The sequence below is a fragment of the Podarcis raffonei genome, chromosome 9 (genome assembly GCF_027172205.1).
Source record: "Podarcis raffonei isolate rPodRaf1 chromosome 9, rPodRaf1.pri, whole genome shotgun sequence".
Taxonomy (NCBI): domain Eukaryota; kingdom Metazoa; phylum Chordata; class Lepidosauria; order Squamata; family Lacertidae; genus Podarcis; species Podarcis raffonei.
The window spans coordinates 75691372-75709896 of NC_070610.1; the positions used below are offsets into that span (position 1 = coordinate 75691372).

Below are 18525 nucleotides of genomic sequence, written 5' to 3' on the forward strand. Positions count from 1 at the left end.
AATGCTAAGCTGGGGCTCGTTTTCTAAGGGTGAATCCACCAGGAGTGAAAGATGCTCAACTGGGAATACGCTACCCAACGAGGCTCCCTCTCTTTATCATCTACTGGAGATTAAGAATTTGCATCAAGTTTTTACAGGAAGCCGCAGGCCGGCTCAGCTTTTGGAGTCCAGCCGTTTTCCTATTATTTCCGATGGATAAAGCAGGTTGATTTGACACGCTTGCTTTTCTACTTGAGTTTTAGAAGCGCCTCTCAGGAGGCGGGTCTTTGAATCGCTCCAGCTACCAAGATGCACATATTGCGTCCTGCCCTTCAGCCTTCAATTCTCAGGAGGCCACGGCAGCCGCGAAAACCACCAAGCAACTGCTTTCGTGTGGTTTGGACTCCGCAGAGGACACCCATGCAAACCGTCACTGGGTGGCCAGATTGTGGGGTTTGTACCTCCAGGCCCGTCTTTCGTGCATGCGCTGGGTCTACACAGGAGTAATTTGGACAGGCCAGAACCACACAGTAATGAGCCCACAGAAGACTCAAGACATGGGGTCTGACTCCAGCGCACACACAGAAGCCGTGCCAACACGACAGCCAATGCATCTAACCGGTAACAGTCCCAACCTGCCCAAAAGCGGTATGCAATTTATCCAAGCTGGCCCTGAATGCTCTGCAACTTTCCCAACGCTGCAAAGATGTGCATCTTTGGGCACTTACTGGAAACACTCTTAAAGGCATGCTCTTAATACTCAAGTAGAACTCTTTAACACTCAAGAAGTAACTGTGGCTCTTACTTCAGCCTGGAACAAACTGACACGTTGCTGTTAATGTACCAAACGGAAGCACAGACGTTCTGTTTTACAGCAAGGGTACAGTCACAGAAACTGCAAGTGTGACACCAACTTTCACTTTAGCATTTGTGTTCCCCCATTTCTCGCTTTAGGAACACCCCAAAAACCACCATGCTGGTTAAGAGAAGCCCTCAAGAGCTCACGTGTTCCCCCATTTCTCGCTTTAGGAACACCCCAAAAACCACCATGCTGGTTAAGAGAAGCCCTCAAGAGCTTATGTGTTCCCCCATTTCTCGCTTTAGGAACACCCCAAAAACCACCATGTTGGTTAAGAGAAGCTCTCAAGAACTCACGTGTTCCCCCATTTCTCGCTTTAGGAACACCCCAAAAACCACCATGCTGGTTCAGAGAAGCTCTCAAGATCTTACATGTTCCCCCATTTCTCGCTTTAGGAACACCCCAAAAACCACCATGTTGGTTAAGAGAAGTCTTCAAGAGCTCACGTGTTCCCCCATTTCTCGCTTTAGGAACACCCCAAAAACCACCATGTTGGTTAAGAGAAGCCCTCAAGAGCTTATGTGTTCCCCCATTTCTCGCTTTAGGAACACCCCAAAAACCACCATGTTGGTTAAGAGAAGCCCTCAAGAACTCACGTGTTCCCCCATTTCTCGCTCTAGGAACACCCCAAAAACCACTATGCTGGTTAAGAGAAGCCCTCAAGAACTCACGTGTTCCCCCATTTCTCGCTTTAGGAACACCACAGGGGCAATTTGGACAGGGGCAATTGTGGGACGTCAGAAAACTACGGTCAGGACCAGCTTCATAAACTAGGAAATGCAGCTTTGTAATTTAAAACAAGAAGCAAGCCACACATCTCCTTTCCACTGTAAGCCAAAGAGAATTCAAGGACCAAGAGCTCAACATTAACGTGGAAACGCATCAGCATTTCTTAAAAAAGAAAAGAAAAAAGGCCAACTTTACATGAATGGAAGCTAAATATTAGAAGAATAGTTGAAAAACGGGTGATTTCATTTTCCTGTTAGCCAGCAAGGACAAAAAGCGTTTCTTGGCCACTGACGTTTTGCCCCAATCTCATCAAGGGTTTTGTGCCTTGGCACAGGCGGGTCTCGCTTAGGTCTTCTGCTCAAAGAGGTCGTGGTACTCCAGTTCCTCCAGCTCTCGGTTGTATTCTTCAATCTCACGGTTCGCCTCCTCCAGGTAGTCGTTCATGAACTGATCCATCACTGGGGTGAATCGGCTATTAAGGAAAAGAAATCCTGCCAGAAGCCATTTAAGGTGGGGGCTTTAAAAATACACAGCAGCTCCTGAAGGATGGTCAGAAGTGTGACACCGCCCGCCCAACCACCCACCCCCTGTTTTAGCATGGGACCCAATCCACTGGAATTTTTTCCTACAGTCCTTGCTAAGAAGATCTAGAGTTGCAAAGTGGCCCACAAGCGCTGGAGGGCACTTGGATCTGCTTTCGCCACCTTCTGCTCAGTGGCGCGGCTCACTTGCTGGATCCACTGTGGAAGGCTGCTGGTTTGTATCCACTTAAAAACACCAGTTTGCAGAAGGGAGGGGAAAGGACACACTCTCTCTTCTTTCTCTCTCAATCTGCCTGAGACCCTGGAGGAAATATGCTGCCAGATAAGAGTAGACTGGGGGGAAACCAACATGTTGGTTGTCCAACTAAGACTCCCCAGCATCTATTATTATTATTGGCCATGCAGGCAGTTCAAGAGCATATGGATGGAACCGCACAGGCTTCCTCAGGAGGAGGCAATCCCAGGCAGAGGAAGCAAATAGTGTGTATAAGGCAGCTTCCCATATACTGTGCCATATAGTGATACTCTTATCTGATCGAAAAGGCCTGCTAAAATCTGATCTGAAGTCACCGAATCACAGAACTGCAGAGTTGGAAGGGACCCTGCGGATCATCTAGTCCAACCCCCTGCAATTCTGGAATAGGCAGCTGTCCCATCCGGGGATCGAACCTGCAACCTTGGCATTATCAGCACAATGCTCTAACCAACCAAGCTATCAAGTCAGAAGTTGTAAAGTCTTGCTGGAAGGTCCACAGTGGGGCTCTGGGCTGGCAGCAGAATGTGGCCCTCCAGGCCTATCCGCCCGGCCCTCAGAACTCTTCCCCAGGCTGCCACCCCCCCCCAGAAGCCTTGCTTCACTCCTTAAGCTGTTTCTGCCAGGCTGGGAGGTGTTCTTGGACTCTGATGATGCCTCGTGCTTGGCCTGGATGGGGGATGGAGAGGGGTGTGTTTCCCGTGTGCAAGTTAGCGTAGAAAGCAAAACTGTGCGTTCGTTATTGCCCTGCCTAATTTTGCTTCTAGCCCTCCCTCCCACCGGGACGTGGCCCTCAGATGATTGCACACACGGCAAAGCGGCCCTCAGCCTGGAGAGAAATCCCTCACCTCGGCTTACAGCCCACGTTTGAGTTTGTCACAAGCAAACTAGGCTTTCTTTTCTGTAATGAAACAGTCTGCTGAAAGCAAGGACCCAGAGCTCAGCACCACAGAGGAGATCGAATGCAAGTATTTGGGGTCTTCTGCACACCTGCCTCCACTTTGTGCCACCCTAGGAAGCTGCCTGGGATGCAGGTGGCGCTGTGGGTTAAACCACAGAGCCTAGGACTTGCCGATCAGAAGGTCGGCAGTTCGAATCCCCGCGATGGTGTGAGCTCCGGTTGCTAAGTCCTTGCTCCTGCCAACCTAGCAGTTCGAAAGCATGTCAAAGTGCAAGTAGATAAATAGGTACCACTTCGGCAGGAAGGTAAACAGCGTTTCCGTGCGCTGCTCTGGTTCGCCAGAAGCGGCTTAGACATGCTGGCCACATGACCCGGAAGCTGTACGCCGGCTCCCTCAGCCAGTAAAGCAAGATGAGCGCTGCAACCCCAGAGTTGGCCACGACTGGACCTAATGGTCAGGGGTCCCTTTACCTAGGAAGCTGCCTGCTGTTGCCCAGTTGCTTTTAGACACAGTCCAAAGGTTTACTGGTACAATATGGCTCCAAAGGGTCTGAAGAGCTGAGCAGGCTGCAGAGTGCACAGACGCATGCTTTTCTTTTGCTTTTTTTAAAAAAGGATACATGGATGGTAATCCAACTTGTCGCCAAAGAAATTCACAAACTGCGTCCCGTTGTAGAAGTAGCCAGCTGGAAGAGGATCCAAGTGGCGTTTCACCTGTGTTGGAAGGCAAAGCAATCACTCAAGAGCCGCTCTCTGAGCTCGCAAGAACGCACAGTCATATTTCAGGAGTTGTTTGTCAGAACTGCTGACGGGGCGAGTCCCCGGCGAGAGGAAAAATGTGCACAGCTAAGCAGCTATGCTCAAGGAAGGAAATCTTTCGCAGAGGCTAAAAATAGCTTCGCTTTCTATACACGGGGCTCTCTGTTTCTTCCGGGTGGTATCCTGCCCTGAGTAGGCCCGCTGAAATTAAGGAATGTGACTAAAGGAGGTCCATTGGTTTTAGCGTAAACCTGAACACCACCCTCTGTGTTTAAAGAGCAGGCAATGTGGCACAGTGGTTAGAGCGTAGGCTTCGGGCTTGGGAGACCAGGGTTCGAATCCCCACTCGGCCAGGAGGCTCACTAGGTATTCTCGGGCCAGTCGCTGCTTCTCGGCCTAGCCTACCTCACAGGGCTGTTGAAGATGAAGCTGGGGAGGGGAAAGATCTGTGCAGGCCACAGATCTCCTTGGAGGTAGGTTGGGATATCAATGTAATAATAATATTAATAGGCAGTTACAGGAATCGCTGCTTCAGTGGAGGGACTATAAGGCTGCCTTGGGTCGACTGGTGGTAAAAGGCAGCCTTCTCTTGTCCCCTCATTAGTCATAGAATCATAGAATTGTAGAGTTGGGAGGGAACCCAAAGGCCATCTAGTCCAACCCCCTGAAATGCAGGAGTCTCCGCTAAAGTCCTGCCCACTGAGCTAAGGTTGCCCCCTGCCCTTGAATAGGAAAGGCGTAGTAAAAAAAATTCTGGGAAATGATATACAATGAGATGAAAAAGATGTTGAAATATACATTCTTAAAAAAACCAGAAGCATTTTTACTTGGTATTATAGGCGAGGATATTAATAGACAAGATGTTAAATTGTTCTTATATGCAACAACAGCGGCAAGAGTATTGATAGCATAGCCCAGAAATGGAAGCAAGAATAAATCCCGATGAAAGAAGAATAGCAGACAAAATTAATGGACTACGCAGAATTAGATAAAATGACAGGAAGGATTCGAAACCTGCGGGACCAGAGATTTGCGGAAGATTGGAAAAAAATATACGAACTATTTGAAGAGCGATTGTAATCAACAAATTACGCTAGTAGGACTACAAGAAGTTTTGTAAGGTAAAATATATGAAATATTGCAAAATAGAGAAAGAAGAGAGATTAGTTATAAGATTTAAAGGTAATAATGAAAGTCAGAAATGTATATTAAGTGATTAGATTGGAAAATTTTCAGATGTGATTGATGGAAGTCCAAAAAATTGATTAAGATGTAAAAGCATGTTTAATTATTTGAAAATGATAAGTTAAAAAACTAATTAAAAAATGAATAGGAAAGGCATATTTGGCTTTGACTTACATGGATGTTCTTGATCTCCTGCGAGGTCAGCATGCCCCGGGTTTTCAGAGCCTTCCTCTGCGGTTTCTGTGTTTGGATAAAGACACCACAAAAGTCCAGTTCACTGCTTCTGAACGTGACAGTGTGACATTATCAGAGCAGGGTTTCCCAGATGTTTGTTGGACTACAGTTCCCATTATCCCTGACCACTGGGGTCCTGCTAGCTAGGGATGATGGGAGTTGTGGTCCAACAAAAACAAGCTAGAGACCCTAGTTCGGGGAACCCTGCCTTAGAGGAAGGCAAGGGAAGTGTGCTTCGAACACGGCCAAAGGGAAACTGCTAAGGCTGCAAACACACAGGGCAAAGAGCTGACAGGAAAAGACTTGGAATGACAACTGGGAGAGATCAGGTAGACCAGAGCAAGCTGGGTGATGCTCCCTGGGCTATGTGAGAAGGCTTTCCAGTCAGGTATACTTGTTGTCCACAGGATTATCAGGAACACCCCCTTCACATGTTGTCTGGAGAGCCTACTCTTTCATCTTGCTTCTCACAAGACCATCATTTCAAAGAAGCCACACAGTTCCTCATCGCTGTGAATATTTATATAGCTCTCCGACACTGCGATGCTGGGCACACTGGAGCCCTGCTCAGCCCAAAGGCTCTTCTGTGTAGGTTTGCAGCCTTTACGTACAAATAACAGCCACCACAGTGTCCTCGTTCACGTTTTGCGGATGGAGAAAACAAGGCCGGGTGCAGCACCCAGCGCTTCAGGACTGAGCAGTTATAAAAACCCAAGGACACCCTAGAACCGTAAACCATTTGGGCCGACTGAACCGAGGTCACAAACCGAGGTCACAAACACAACACTTATTTAAAGCACTCTTGGGCAGCCGTGCAGAATCCTGGGAGCTGCACTTCGCTAGAGGCGCTGGGAAGTCGGCATCCTTAAAGAACTACAGTTCCCAGGATTCTTTTGGGGGCGGAGAGGCATGATTGTCGAAGTGCCGTAAGAGTGCTTTAAATGTATGCTGCAGATGTGACCAGAATCCCTTAGAATAGCTCAAATGCAATCTATGAACTAGCTTAAGAAAATTACAGTGGTACCTCGGGTTAAGTAATTAATTCATTCCGGAGGTCCGTTCTTAACCTGAAACTGTTCTTAACCTGAAGCACCACTTTAGCTAATGGGGCCTCCTGCTGCCGCCGCGCCGCCAGAGCACGATTTCTGTTCTCATCCTGAAGCAAAGTTCTTAACCCAAGGTACTACTTCTGGGTTAGCGGAGTCTGTAACCTGAAGCGTATGTAACCTGAAGCGTATGTAACCCGAGGTACCGCTGTACTGTACACAGTGTGTCCTAATGCAGCAAACTCTCAAAAGATTTTATTTTTAAAAAATAAAGACCTGACATACATCGAGGGCAGAGCAATCCCGCTTTTAACTTGATTAAGGTTGCAGATATTCATTTCCATGCGATATGCAGAATTGACAAACATTAATTATCTGAATCACAGCTGCTGGATTGCGATCTTGTTACAAATGCTGTTTATGAATTTTTAAAATGTCAAGCTTCTAAGGGTGTTTTATCTTTTATATGCAAATTGGGTAGATACATAACTGTGTGTGTGTGTGTGTGTGTGTAAGGGTGGGGGGAAGGGGGAAGAAACCCAGCTGTGGAACTAATCCACAAAACAGGAGGAAGGCATTGTGCTTTGAAGCCCTTGCGCTTTGATCCCACCCACTCCTCTGTTTGTGTATCAGAACGGCAAGTGGAATTGGAGAGGAATCTATGGTTACCAGAACCTGGCAATCAGACGGTGCTACACAAACAAATCTTCCAGTATTTCAATGCTCCAAGGCTGGAAATCTAACACGAACATCTCTGAGACAGTGTGGCGTAATGGTTAGAGCATGGGTAGGCAAACTAAGGCCTGGGGGCCGGATCCGGCCCAATCGCCTTCTAAATCCGGCCCATGGGAATCAGCATCTTTTTACAAGAGTAGGATGTGTCCTTTTATTTAAAATGCATCTCTGGGTTATTTGTGGGGCATAGGAATTCGTTCTTCCCCCCAAAAAAAGATATAGTCTGGCCCACCACAAGGTCTGAGGGACAGTGGAGAGGCCCCCTGCTGAAAAAGTTTGCTGACCCCTGGGTTAGAGTGTCAGACTAGGACTTGGGAGATCAGGGTTTGAATCCTGACTCAGCCCTGAAGCTCACTGGGTGACGTTGGAATCAGTCACCATCTCTTAGCCTAACCTCCCTCACAGGGTTGTTGAGGAGGAGGAGGAGAACCATGTACACCGCCTTGAGATCTTTGGGAAATAAAGGTGGTATATAAATGTATTAAATAATGATAACAGAGAAGTGCTTCCAATTCAGTGCGTACACTGTATTAAGTTCAAATGCAAAGAAAAGCAGATGGATTGCAGACTGTTGCACTTAAGCCCTGCCAGACCGAGCAAAAGTCCACATGACCACTGGCGGATCACACGGTCTCTTCACAAGCAGAGCACAAAGGCAACAGGCTCTCCCAAGCTGCTTGTTAGCCAGCAACTGGCACTCGTCTGCACACTGCCTCTGAGCATGCAGGTTCTATTTCAGCTGTCGTGACTCTGCTGCTGACAGTCCTTCACTGGTGAGCAGGGTCACCGCAGCATCTCAGGCCTGGGTAAAAATCCTGCCAAGCCCATAATCAGAGAGGCGAGTGCCATGGAAGCCCGACAACAAAACTGGCAAGAGCCAAATGGCAAGAAACCTGGGTTGAGTAAAAGTTCCCAAGGACTATGACTGGGTGAGAGATGTCAAGGTGCTGGGATGGCAGAAGGTAGCTGGCTGGAGAACAAGCAGCCAATGTGACAAATATTTCCTACATAGCAGTGTTTCTCAACCTTGGTTTCCCAGTTTTTGTTGGACTACAACTCCAGAAATAACAACAGCAACAACAATTTATTATTTCTACCCTGCCCATCTGGCTGGGCTTCCCCAGCCACTCTGGGCGGCTCCCAACAAAAGATTAAAAATACAGTGGTACCTCGGGTTACAAACACCTCAGGTTACAAACACTGCTAACCCGGAAGTAGTACCTCGGGTTAAGAACTTTGCTTCAAGATGAGAACAAAGATCGTGTGGCAGCAGCGGGAGGCCCCATTAGCTAAAGTGGTGCTTCAGGTTAAGAACAGTTTCAGGTTAAGAACGGACCTCTGGAACAAATTAAGTTCGTAACCAGAGGTACCACTCTATATTAAAACATCAGTCATTAAAAACTTCCCAAAACAGGGCTGCCTTCAGATGTCTTCTAAATGTCATATTCTGAGTTAGCAGAGTCTGTAAACTGAAGTGTATGTAACCTGAAGCATATGTAACCCAAGGTACCACTGTAGTTGTTTATTTCTTTGTCCAATAAGAAAATATTCCATCCCTTCAGAGAGTTCAGAGTCTCTCTGCATCCCTGCCCCGTTCTCCTGTTCCATCCCTCTCTTCTTCACCCTGCCACATCCTAGCCAGGTGCCCCAGGGAGCAGGCCACGCTTCACACATGCCTCTTCATGTGCAGGGCCAGGTGATCATCCCTGACCACTGGTCTTACTAGCTAGGGGTGAGGGGAGCTGTAGTCCAGCTGCACCTGGGGACCCAAGCTTGAGAAACGCTGTTATAAAGGCTGTGTGCTGATGGAAACGTCCTCAGAGACTCTTTGAGACTTTGTCTGGTAATGCATTACTTAATGAAGTCTGACTAATTGGAAGTTAGATGTGAGCCTCTGTTGCTGGACCCCCAAAAGGGAATTTTCTCCCAAAAGGAGAAGGCCACCCACCTGCTTTGCAGTTTGCCTCAGCCAGTCCTTGATGTCGTCCTCCTTGAGGGAGCAGCCGACGAAGACCAGGAAGCACTCCTGTGGCCCGCTGTGATCCCGGCTATCGTTTCTTGAATCAGGAGGAGGGAAAGGGGTTGGCCCCTCCTGAACAGGCACCAGGCTTAAGGAGTTGGACGAGGTGTTGTGGCAGACCTCTATTGTCCGATCTGAATCTGGTGCAGAAGAGCAGGAGGGCGTGTTATTCCTTAAGCACCCCCATTTCATTTAGAGAGGAACGGTGGGCGAATTGCTCCCTAGCGAGTTCCACGTCTCAGTCGGCACAATTTCGATTTACTGAACTCCCTGCCTCACTTTAATATTTATGTATATAAATAATGCTAGCAGGCATTATGACTTCATAAAAGGTAAAGGTAAAGGGACCCCTGACCGTTAGGTCTGGTCGCGGACGACTCTGGGGTTGCGCGCTCATCTCGCTTTCCTGGCCGAGGGAGCCAGTGTACAGCTTCCGGGTCATGTGGCCAGTATGACTAAGCCGCTTCTGGTGAACCAGGGCAGCGCATGGAAACGCCGTTTACCTTCCCACCGGAGCGGTACCTATTCATCTACTTGCACTTTGATGTGCTTTCGAACTGCTAGGTGGGCAGGAGCAGGGACCGAGCAACGGGAGCTCACCCCGTTGTGGGGATTCGAACCGCCGACCTTCTGATCGGCAAGCCCTAGGCTCAGTGGTTTAGACCACAGCACCACCCGCGTCCCAATATACTTTACACAAAATGCAAAACACTACTTTTTTCTACTAAGAAAAAAAAGCAAAAAAACGGGGGGCAGGGTATTAATTCCGTCAACAATCTAATGAAACAAACTTCTTCCACAGCACAATAAAATAAATAAGTAAAGAGAGAGAGAGAGGAAGACAGATCTCCCCCGCCTTCCAGGGGAGTTTCAGTCCAAGGAACTTCAAAACAATGCTGTAAAAGCCGATATAAAAGCTTGGAAGTGAATGAAAGGACTCCTCCTGTAAAAGGAAAGGATCCCAATCCAAAGGAGGCTCCCAGTGATACGGAAACTGGAGGGGGGGTGACCTTCAGTTCCCCCCCTTGCAGTTCCCATCATCACGTCCTCTGCTGTTTGGAAGCACCCCACTTTGGAGCCTGTTTCTTTGGGCAAGGGGGAGGCATAAGAGGCTGCAGGAGGAAAAGGGAATTGGCAGAAACCCCCTCAGCCCCCCACCCCACCCATCCTGCAGCAGGAGCATCCGTGAGCGGAGTTTGGGGGGAGGTTGGCAGCAAAGGATCCCACCCATAGCATTCCCTAAGGAGATAAATGGCGACCGATCACTCGCCTGTTACCTGAAAACTTAACTTTCCCCAAAATGTGGTACACGTTTCCGGAGAAAGGACTTGACTTTTTGGAGGACTTCAGGGCTGTTTGAAAACAGAAAGACACAGAGAAAACGCTGCCAAGTTACTTAATCTTTCTTGACTAAAGAGGGGGTGCAATGGGAAATGAAAAGCATTTGCAGGGCCTATTTCACCCTAGAATTAATTCCATGGAGGCTAGAAAATATGTATGGGAGAAATAAGACACCTGCATAGCTTTAGCGTAACCCTTTATTGAGCACCCAGCATGCCGCAAACATTAAGGCAGTCCTTGACCATATACTGCTCTCTAGACGTTTTGGAGTGCAATTACTATCAGGCCAAGGGCAACATTGGCAAAGCCTGCATTAAACATTCAGGAAACAAGAAGGTTTCGCTTTTTAAAAACAATCCCCTTTTAAAGCAAGCGTCTTCTACGTGAGCAAGGTAACATGAGCAAAGCAGAGATTTAATACATGTAATTGCTAGGCAGAGATTCTGATATATAAAATGATACAAGGATGTGTGTTGTAATACATACAAACTACTGGGCTTGAGATTTCATGCCAAAATCTGGGACCTGGTGGTGTGGCAACTGAAGCTCCCTCAAATCTCATTTTTGGCTTAAAAGGGTTTCTAGCCCTCATGGTTAAGGGAGCAATTTTTTTTAAATGCTCAGGAAATGTTTGTACCTAATCGCAGAAATGTGCGTGCTAAACTGAATTTGGGCAAAAGAAAAACCAAACACCAAGGCATCCCTTTCCTTGACATACATAATTGGCTTTGAGCACATGACACAGCAGGAAGGTTTGCAGTTGCAGATTTTCAGGCTTCTGCTTGTGGAAACGATGAACAGGTGCAAGGATGTGAAGTTTTTGCTGGCTATGCTGGGCGCTGGTGGGGTGGCATGGGGCAAGGGCAGCCCAGGACACCTGGCAGCAGGTGGTGAGGAAGCAAAGAGGACCCTTTCCCCAAATCAAGGTGCACAGGACCCTCAGCTGGGTCAATATATTTTTGCACTCAAGACAACACCCGGGTCATTAAAAATAAGGTAATAAAAAATAGCCATTAAATTTCATGACACCTAAAATCAACTGTAAAGTTGGGGGGGGGATTCTGGCCACAAATGTCATTTGCTAGCAATTTCAGGGAGAAAACGCCACACTAAAATTAATCTCTGCATTCAATTGCTTTTTACCTTTACACTTGGCCACAAATCGTGTTTTCTCCAAAGGACGGTTAAACCACACACAGATCTGAACCATCGGGGGAAAGGTGGAACCTGCACAGAATTTGCCCTCGTACCTGAAGAGGAGGAGGAGGAGGAGAAGAAGAAAGGAATCATGTCAGTGAGTCAATTTTCCAACTTTGGTCCGGTCCCAAAGCTCTTGCAACCCGCTGTCGGATGAGGATCAGGTCATGAAGCAGACCTCTTCTTAACAGGCACCCACAGACTCCTTTTACTATGCAGCAATAGTGATGGCAAAGGTTGCAAAGACAGAAAACAGCAAGAGAGCAGGTAAATGGGAGGAAGGAGCCTGGGGTGTTGCAGGAAGGTTTATAGGGAAGGGGAAAAAACACACACACACACACACACACACACACATCCCTCTCCAGAACTTGAATGAGGAGCAGGATTCAAAATAGTAAAATCATTCAGGATTTTGGCTTCCTTGAAGTTTGAGAGTCACAAACATTTTTAGTGGCACTGAAAAAAATATTGTATTCAAGACAAAAGAAGGTGGCCAACCAGACTGTGGTTAGGGCTCAGTCAGCAGAGCATGAGACTCCGAATCTCCGGGTTGTGGGTTCGAGCCACATGTTGGGCAAAAGACCCCTGCATTGGAGGGGGTTGGAGATCCTCGTGATCCTTTCCAACGCTATGAATCTATGATTCAAAGTGCCACAGCTAGTCCGGGATGACACAGCAATGCATGCTTCTTAGATTGCTTGCTTTCTCCAGCAAAAGCATGAATGTACAGTGGAACCTCGACTTACATACGCCTCGTCTTGCGGATGTTCCAAGTTGCGTCTGCGGCAAACCGGGAAATAAACATCAGGTTTGCCACGATTCGTGCATGTGCGGAAGTGGCTTCTGCCGTCTGCGCATGCGCAGAAGCAGCTGCCGCCATCTGCGCAAGCACAGAAGTGTGCCACCACCAAATGTGCATGCGCACAAGACGCCTCTTCTAGCATCCCGTTTTGACCAGCGGCCGGACCTCTGGAACGGATTATGTCCGTAAGTAGAGGTTCCACTGCATGTGCTGGAGGGAGGGTCAAAGTTTCATAGAAGAGCACATGACCTGCGCATGGAAAGTCCTGGATTAGATCTTTGGCATTTTCAGTTAAAGCAAGGGTGGGGAACCACCAGCCCTAATGTTCACGTATGTTCACGGAGTGGGTTAAAAACCTAACACTGGAATGGCAAAGAGTTCAAATGTGAAGAGCATAAATATGTGCATCATTCCTCTCATTGCAACATACAAGTGATGCCTGTATGTGGACTCCCTCGGGAGGTTCTGGACTCTCCTTCGTTGGAGGTTTCTAGGCAGAGGTTGGATGGCCATCTGCCATGGACGCTTTAGCTGAGATTACTGCAATGACCCTCAGAAGTAGAGACGTCACCTTGCCAACAAAGGTCCGTATAGTTAAAGCCATGGTTTTCCCAGTAGTGATGTATGGAAGTGAGAGCTGGACCATAAAGAAGGCTGATCCCCGAAGAATTGATGCTTTTGAATTATGGTGCTGGAGAAGACTCTTGAGAGTCCCATGGACTGCAAGAAGATCAAACGCATCCATTCTTAAGGAAATCAGCCCTGAGTGCTCACAGGAAGGACAGATCCTGAAGCTGAGGCTCCAGTACTTTGGCCACCTCATGAGAAGAGAAGACTCCCTGGAGAAGACACTGATGCTGGGAAAGATGGAGGGCACAAAGAGAAGGGGGCGACAGAGGACAAGATGGTTGGATAGTGTTTTCGAGGTTACCAGCATGAGTTTGACCAAACTGCGGGAGGTAGTGGAGGACAGAGGTGCCTGGCGTGCTCTGGTCCATGGGGTCACAAAGAGTCGGACACGACTAAACGACTAAACAACAACAACAACAACTGCAAAGGATTTGATGACCCTCAGGGTCCCTTCTGACTCTTGATTCTAGGTGAATTTGAGTATTGGAGGTATTTAAATACAAGGCGCTGCATTCAAACAGGAGATCAAGAGGGGGAAATAAGCGATATGATGTCCAAGATATTTGGCTTCTTGCAATGCATCTGTAAGGAACGCCCCACAAAAAACCCTTTTATTTCCCTCTTAGCTCATGACTGCCTCCCAACTGCAAACTGGTTTCCAAGTGTTCAACTCCCTTTTGTTGCCCAAACAGCAAAAACCGCACTGGCAACACTGAAAAGAGATGGACTAGGAGACCTTTCAGAGGTTCCATCCCTGTCTGGTGAAATCTCTCCAGTGCTCTCCAGTTCGGACAGCCATCTTTTAATTAGAAAATGGAGCAGGAGAGCAACAAGACAACTGAATGGATTTCTCTAAGAAACTAATTGCAGCATTTCATTACCGAAGTGATTTATCTGGGCAGATTAAACGGAGGGGAAAATAAATCTAGTAGTGCTTTATAATGCTCATGTTTATTAAAGGATATTGCACTTGAAACGTTTTTTACCAAAAGGAGATACTTGCCAGCCAGGGTATGTTAAGTAGCGAGTCGTCAGCATCTGTGGAGCTGAGAAACTGTTTTCAGATAGGATTAGTTCGATGTCTTCATTCCTAGCAGGAGAGAGAGTGAGGTTTCGTTTACAGAGGGGGGGAATCACCTTTACAGAGCACTTGCCCAGAAGCAGAGGCAACCGTCAGGATTTAAACCTGCATCCTACCCACCAGGTGAGTCAGATCAACCGGGGGGGGCGGCTTTTCTGGCTTGCCATTTTAATGTAACGGCAGGTGCTTTTTGGCTTCTAGTCTTCCTGATGCAAAAAATTGTCTTCAAACCCCTAAGAACCATTTTCTTTTTCAAGATCCAAAGCATTTCAAACCCGTTTTCCCACAACCCTCCGAAAGGGAGCTTGAGTGTAGCTTGCGGCCCTGTTAATGTAATGTAAACAAGGATTTAAAACTCTCAGTGAGTCATAGTCTGGGAACATCTGGTTGGAGAGCAGCAACGGAGGAGGATATGGAAAATGCCAGCTTGCCGCCAGCAGCGGAGGCGTCTCGGCTGCAAAATGGCAGCCCAGGCAACTGAGAGTTCTCACATCTGCTTCATTCCTGTGCAAAGCGCCCAAAAAGGACTGGCATTTCTCTCCACTTCTGTGGCCCACGTGCCGCAGAGGGCAGGTGGAAACATCCAGGCTTACCTGGTCACGACCCCGTTTTCTGCCAGGATGAACGAAACGGTGGGGTTCGCGGCTCGGATGAGGTTCTGGAGCTGAACAAGGAGTGGGTGTCTCTGCTCGGCTGTATGGCTTGTGAAGACCACGTTGCTCACCAAACCTGGGGGGGAAAGAAAGCAAACAGGGTCAGCTGTCTTAGGGAATGTCTTCACCAGCCACTGGGTGCTCTTGGGAGATCAGAGCACAAAGGTGGCAAGCCAAGGCATTCAGTAAAAGGACAAGACTCTGTTGTGGGTATTTAAAGGTCAGCTCAATGCTCCTCCCTGAAACTGCTGTCACACAGCAATCCAGCTCTCCTGCTTGCTTGTCAGAAGAGTCTGCTTGTCAGGCTGTCACCCTCTCGTCCATCAGGACCCACTTTTTAAAGCTTTTCTTGAGCTACCAGACACTTCTGCAAGTGGTTCTCTACGTTGCAGTTTGCTACTAAGTTTTCAGCGCCTGGTCTCCTGCTGCATCCTAATTCTTGCCGTCCGCTAGCCAGATATATGGCTGGCCAACACCATCCCGTACAGCAGCAGTCTCCACAGGACGCCTTAAAGGCTTACGGCTTCATTCCTGAAAGGAAATGTGCATCTTACTTTTGCATACAGAGCATTTACCTTGTGAGCACTGGTCCAGGAACTTGGGGAAAAGAAGCCTGTAAAATACAAATGCACACACGTCTTAGCATTAGGGAGACAGGCAGATGTCATCTGCTAGTCTTCCAAGCCCCCTGAAGCTACCACACCCTCAGGAAGATCACTGGTTCCTCAAGCATAAGGTTATCTACCTCAACTGATCACAGCGCTCAGGCAAGATAACTTCCCAGAGAAGATCCTTTCAGCCAAGACATTTCTCCGGATAAGACATGCTGCGACCTTTCTGGTCTCATCTAGGAAAGCTCGCAAGGTGCGGCTTCCCTGGCTACAGAAATCTGTGGCTTCTAAGGTGGCTGGCATGACAACGTGCAGGTACATGGTGGAAGAGATGTCCTTGCCATACATGCAGGGCATAGCTGTCAACTTTTCCCTTTTCTTGTGAGGAATCCTATTTGGAATAAGGGAATTTCCCTTAAAAAGGGGGAAACGTTGACAGCTATGATACAGGGGCTTGCAAAGGGATACCTGTGTTCCATGTAGCAACTCAGCGGCTCGACGCAAGTACTGATGGCTCCAATGACGAAAGCAGCCTTCACGTCAGCGTCTGGGTGAGTCTGGAGGGCCTGCACAACGTCAATCACGTCTGTGTATCTGCAGATGGAGCGAAAGCAAAGGGTTGTGACGCGACGGGGAAGCACAAGGACTATGGCTGCTGCCAGCCTAGGTGGAAAGAGACCGTGGGTATACGTGAATGGCGCAATGAGCTTCAATTCTGAGAAAGCACTTCTTATCCAAGTCCCGGGGCAGGGAGGTAAAATGGCTCTTAATAATAGTAATAATAATAATAAATTTTATTTATATCCCGCCCTCCCCAGCCGAAGCTGGGCTCAGGGCGGCTAACAACAATAAAACAATACAAAGGTACAACACAAACAACACTCTAAAATCATTCATTATAAAATTAATTAATCTCTTGTGATTTGCGCAAGGGCATCTCTCCCTTCCCACAGTCATTCACAAAAAGACACCCCCTGCAGCGTATCGAAGAGGAACCTCCAGCTGCGCAGGTTAAGAGGTGATGGGAGTTGTAGTGTGGAGCATTTAGAGGGTACCTGGTTCTGCTGGGGGGTGACTGCCATACACATCTGAACATCAGGTGCGCAGCAGGGAACACACAGCAGGGACATCTGCCACCGCCTTAGGCAGCTGGCAGAGAGCAGGATTCTGGCTTAGAGAGACCCTTGACTCCAGCCAACAGGGGTCTTAAGAGCATCATTCTCGAGATGCAGGCAAAGAGAGGAGATGCAGGCAAAGAGAGACAGCAATGAAAAGGACAAGAGGTCGTGCACCAATTGGTTTGTGTCCCCCCCCCCCAACCCTGGTTTCCATTGTGTTCATCTCTTTCTCAAAATGCCAAGGGTGACGATCTGATCTGCTGCAAACAGCTTTTTCAAAGGCTTCTTGCCATCCCTTGTTCTGCCTTGGCGGGCAAAGTATACTTGACCTCACTTCCGACATTTCTTAATAGAAATGCCTTGGTGCATTATTGTAAAGGGCTTCTGTGTTGGGTCCATAACTCCCCTCAGCTCAGCAGCACTTCCCTTGGAGAGCGATTTCATGATGCTTTGAGAATCAAGACCAAAACAATGCTTGCCAAGGCTGCTCCTGCCACCCAGTCCGATAAAATGTGCTGCGTGGGAGCTTTTAGGCAGGAAGGAAGACAACGAAGGCCTTTCTACTTGCTATCTTGGGGCTATTTAAAAGTTACAAAAACAGTCTCTCTCGCTCCAAACTTATGCTTGGATAAAGTGTGCGCGTTCACCTGCATTCATGTGTGTTATTTTGGATTTTTCTGGAACATGTAGCCATGTACCAAAGCAAAAGGCTTCTGAACACTCTAAAAGCATCCCTTTATATCAAGGAGAAAAGTCCATCAAGTGCCTCTCTTTTTGTGTGTGTGGGGGGGGGTGTAGGTGTCCTTTGCCTACAAGATGTTGGCTATACTTTTGAATAGTTTGTTCGAGTATTGCTACCATTCTCTGCAGGGGTAAGCAGGCTTCAGGCTTGTGGGAATTACTTCACTTTTTTAAAATTAAAAAAACAAAACTAGAATCCTAAGATCCACCAGCCGAAAGAGTATCTCAGCTGGGTGGACATACACTAAGAATTAAACAAGAGGAATGCCTCAGAGTGAAGGTATCTGTGATCAGGATCTTTCACAGAAAAAATCCACTCCTGGTTCCCCGCTCCAAGCAATCATTTTTCAGCAATCCTGGTTTTGTGTGGGGTGGGAGAGGTGACTTTCAGTTGCTGCCACTGTAAGACAAGTGGGAGCCAGAAACTGTTATCAGCACATCATCCAGAGATCTACCAGAAGATCCCATTCTACCTAAACCCACCTCCCACTTTACAGATCTGAGGTCAAATGCATCTCAAAGCGGCAACATGAAGATGGCAGACTGCTAAAAGCTCACGCAAATCTAGAAGCAGTCTCTTACCCTTGCAGAACCACCAGCAGCCTCACTTTCTTCCTACTGTAAGCCGAGAGACGGGCACTTCGGCTGTGCTGGGGTTCAAGGACGCTTGCCAGGAACCGTTGGAAATGAGCTGCGCTGAAACATTCAGGGCTGTCCATGGTCTGGCGATAAACAAGCCACCTAAAAGAACATAACGAAGTCAGAACAATGCTGCCTGCTTCATTCTCAACACCGTCCGCAGCACCACATTATCATTAGTACAGTGGTATCTCAGGTTACAAAAGCTTCGGGTTACAAACATTTCGGACTACAAACTCCGCTAACCCGGAAGCAGTACCTCGGGTTGCGAACCTTGCCCCAGGATGAGAACGGAAATCGTGCGCTGGCGGAAGGCCCCGTTACCAAAAGCACGCCTCAGGTTAAGAACGGTTTTGGGTTAAGAACGGACCTCCAGATCGAATTAAGTTTGTAACCCAAGGTACCACTGTACGTTATCATCATTACCTTATTTTGCCATAGTTTTTTTCACCTGCCCTTTCTTCCTGCAA

General features: G+C 47.8%; 1 protein-coding gene across 1 annotated transcript in view; it reads right to left on the reverse strand.

Moving 5' to 3' along the window:
* Positions 1–1604: 1604 nt before the first annotated feature.
* Positions 1605–18525, reverse strand: part of DNAAF9 (dynein axonemal assembly factor 9) — an 81377-nt gene continuing 64456 nt past the window's right edge. The window contains exons 27-37 of the mRNA XM_053402100.1: positions 17999–18157; positions 16026–16151; positions 15522–15559; positions 14887–15022; positions 14216–14302; positions 11727–11833; positions 10520–10594; positions 9171–9382; positions 5382–5447; positions 3884–3977; positions 1605–2025 (exon numbers count right to left, since the gene is read on the reverse strand). Coding sequence (XP_053258075.1) covers positions 1913–2025; positions 3884–3977; positions 5382–5447; positions 9171–9382; positions 10520–10594; positions 11727–11833; positions 14216–14302; positions 14887–15022; positions 15522–15559; positions 16026–16151; positions 17999–18157 — 1213 coding nt within the window. The 3' untranslated portion in view covers positions 1605–1912. The remainder of the gene's footprint in view (positions 2026–3883; positions 3978–5381; positions 5448–9170; positions 9383–10519; positions 10595–11726; positions 11834–14215; positions 14303–14886; positions 15023–15521; positions 15560–16025; positions 16152–17998; positions 18158–18525) is intronic.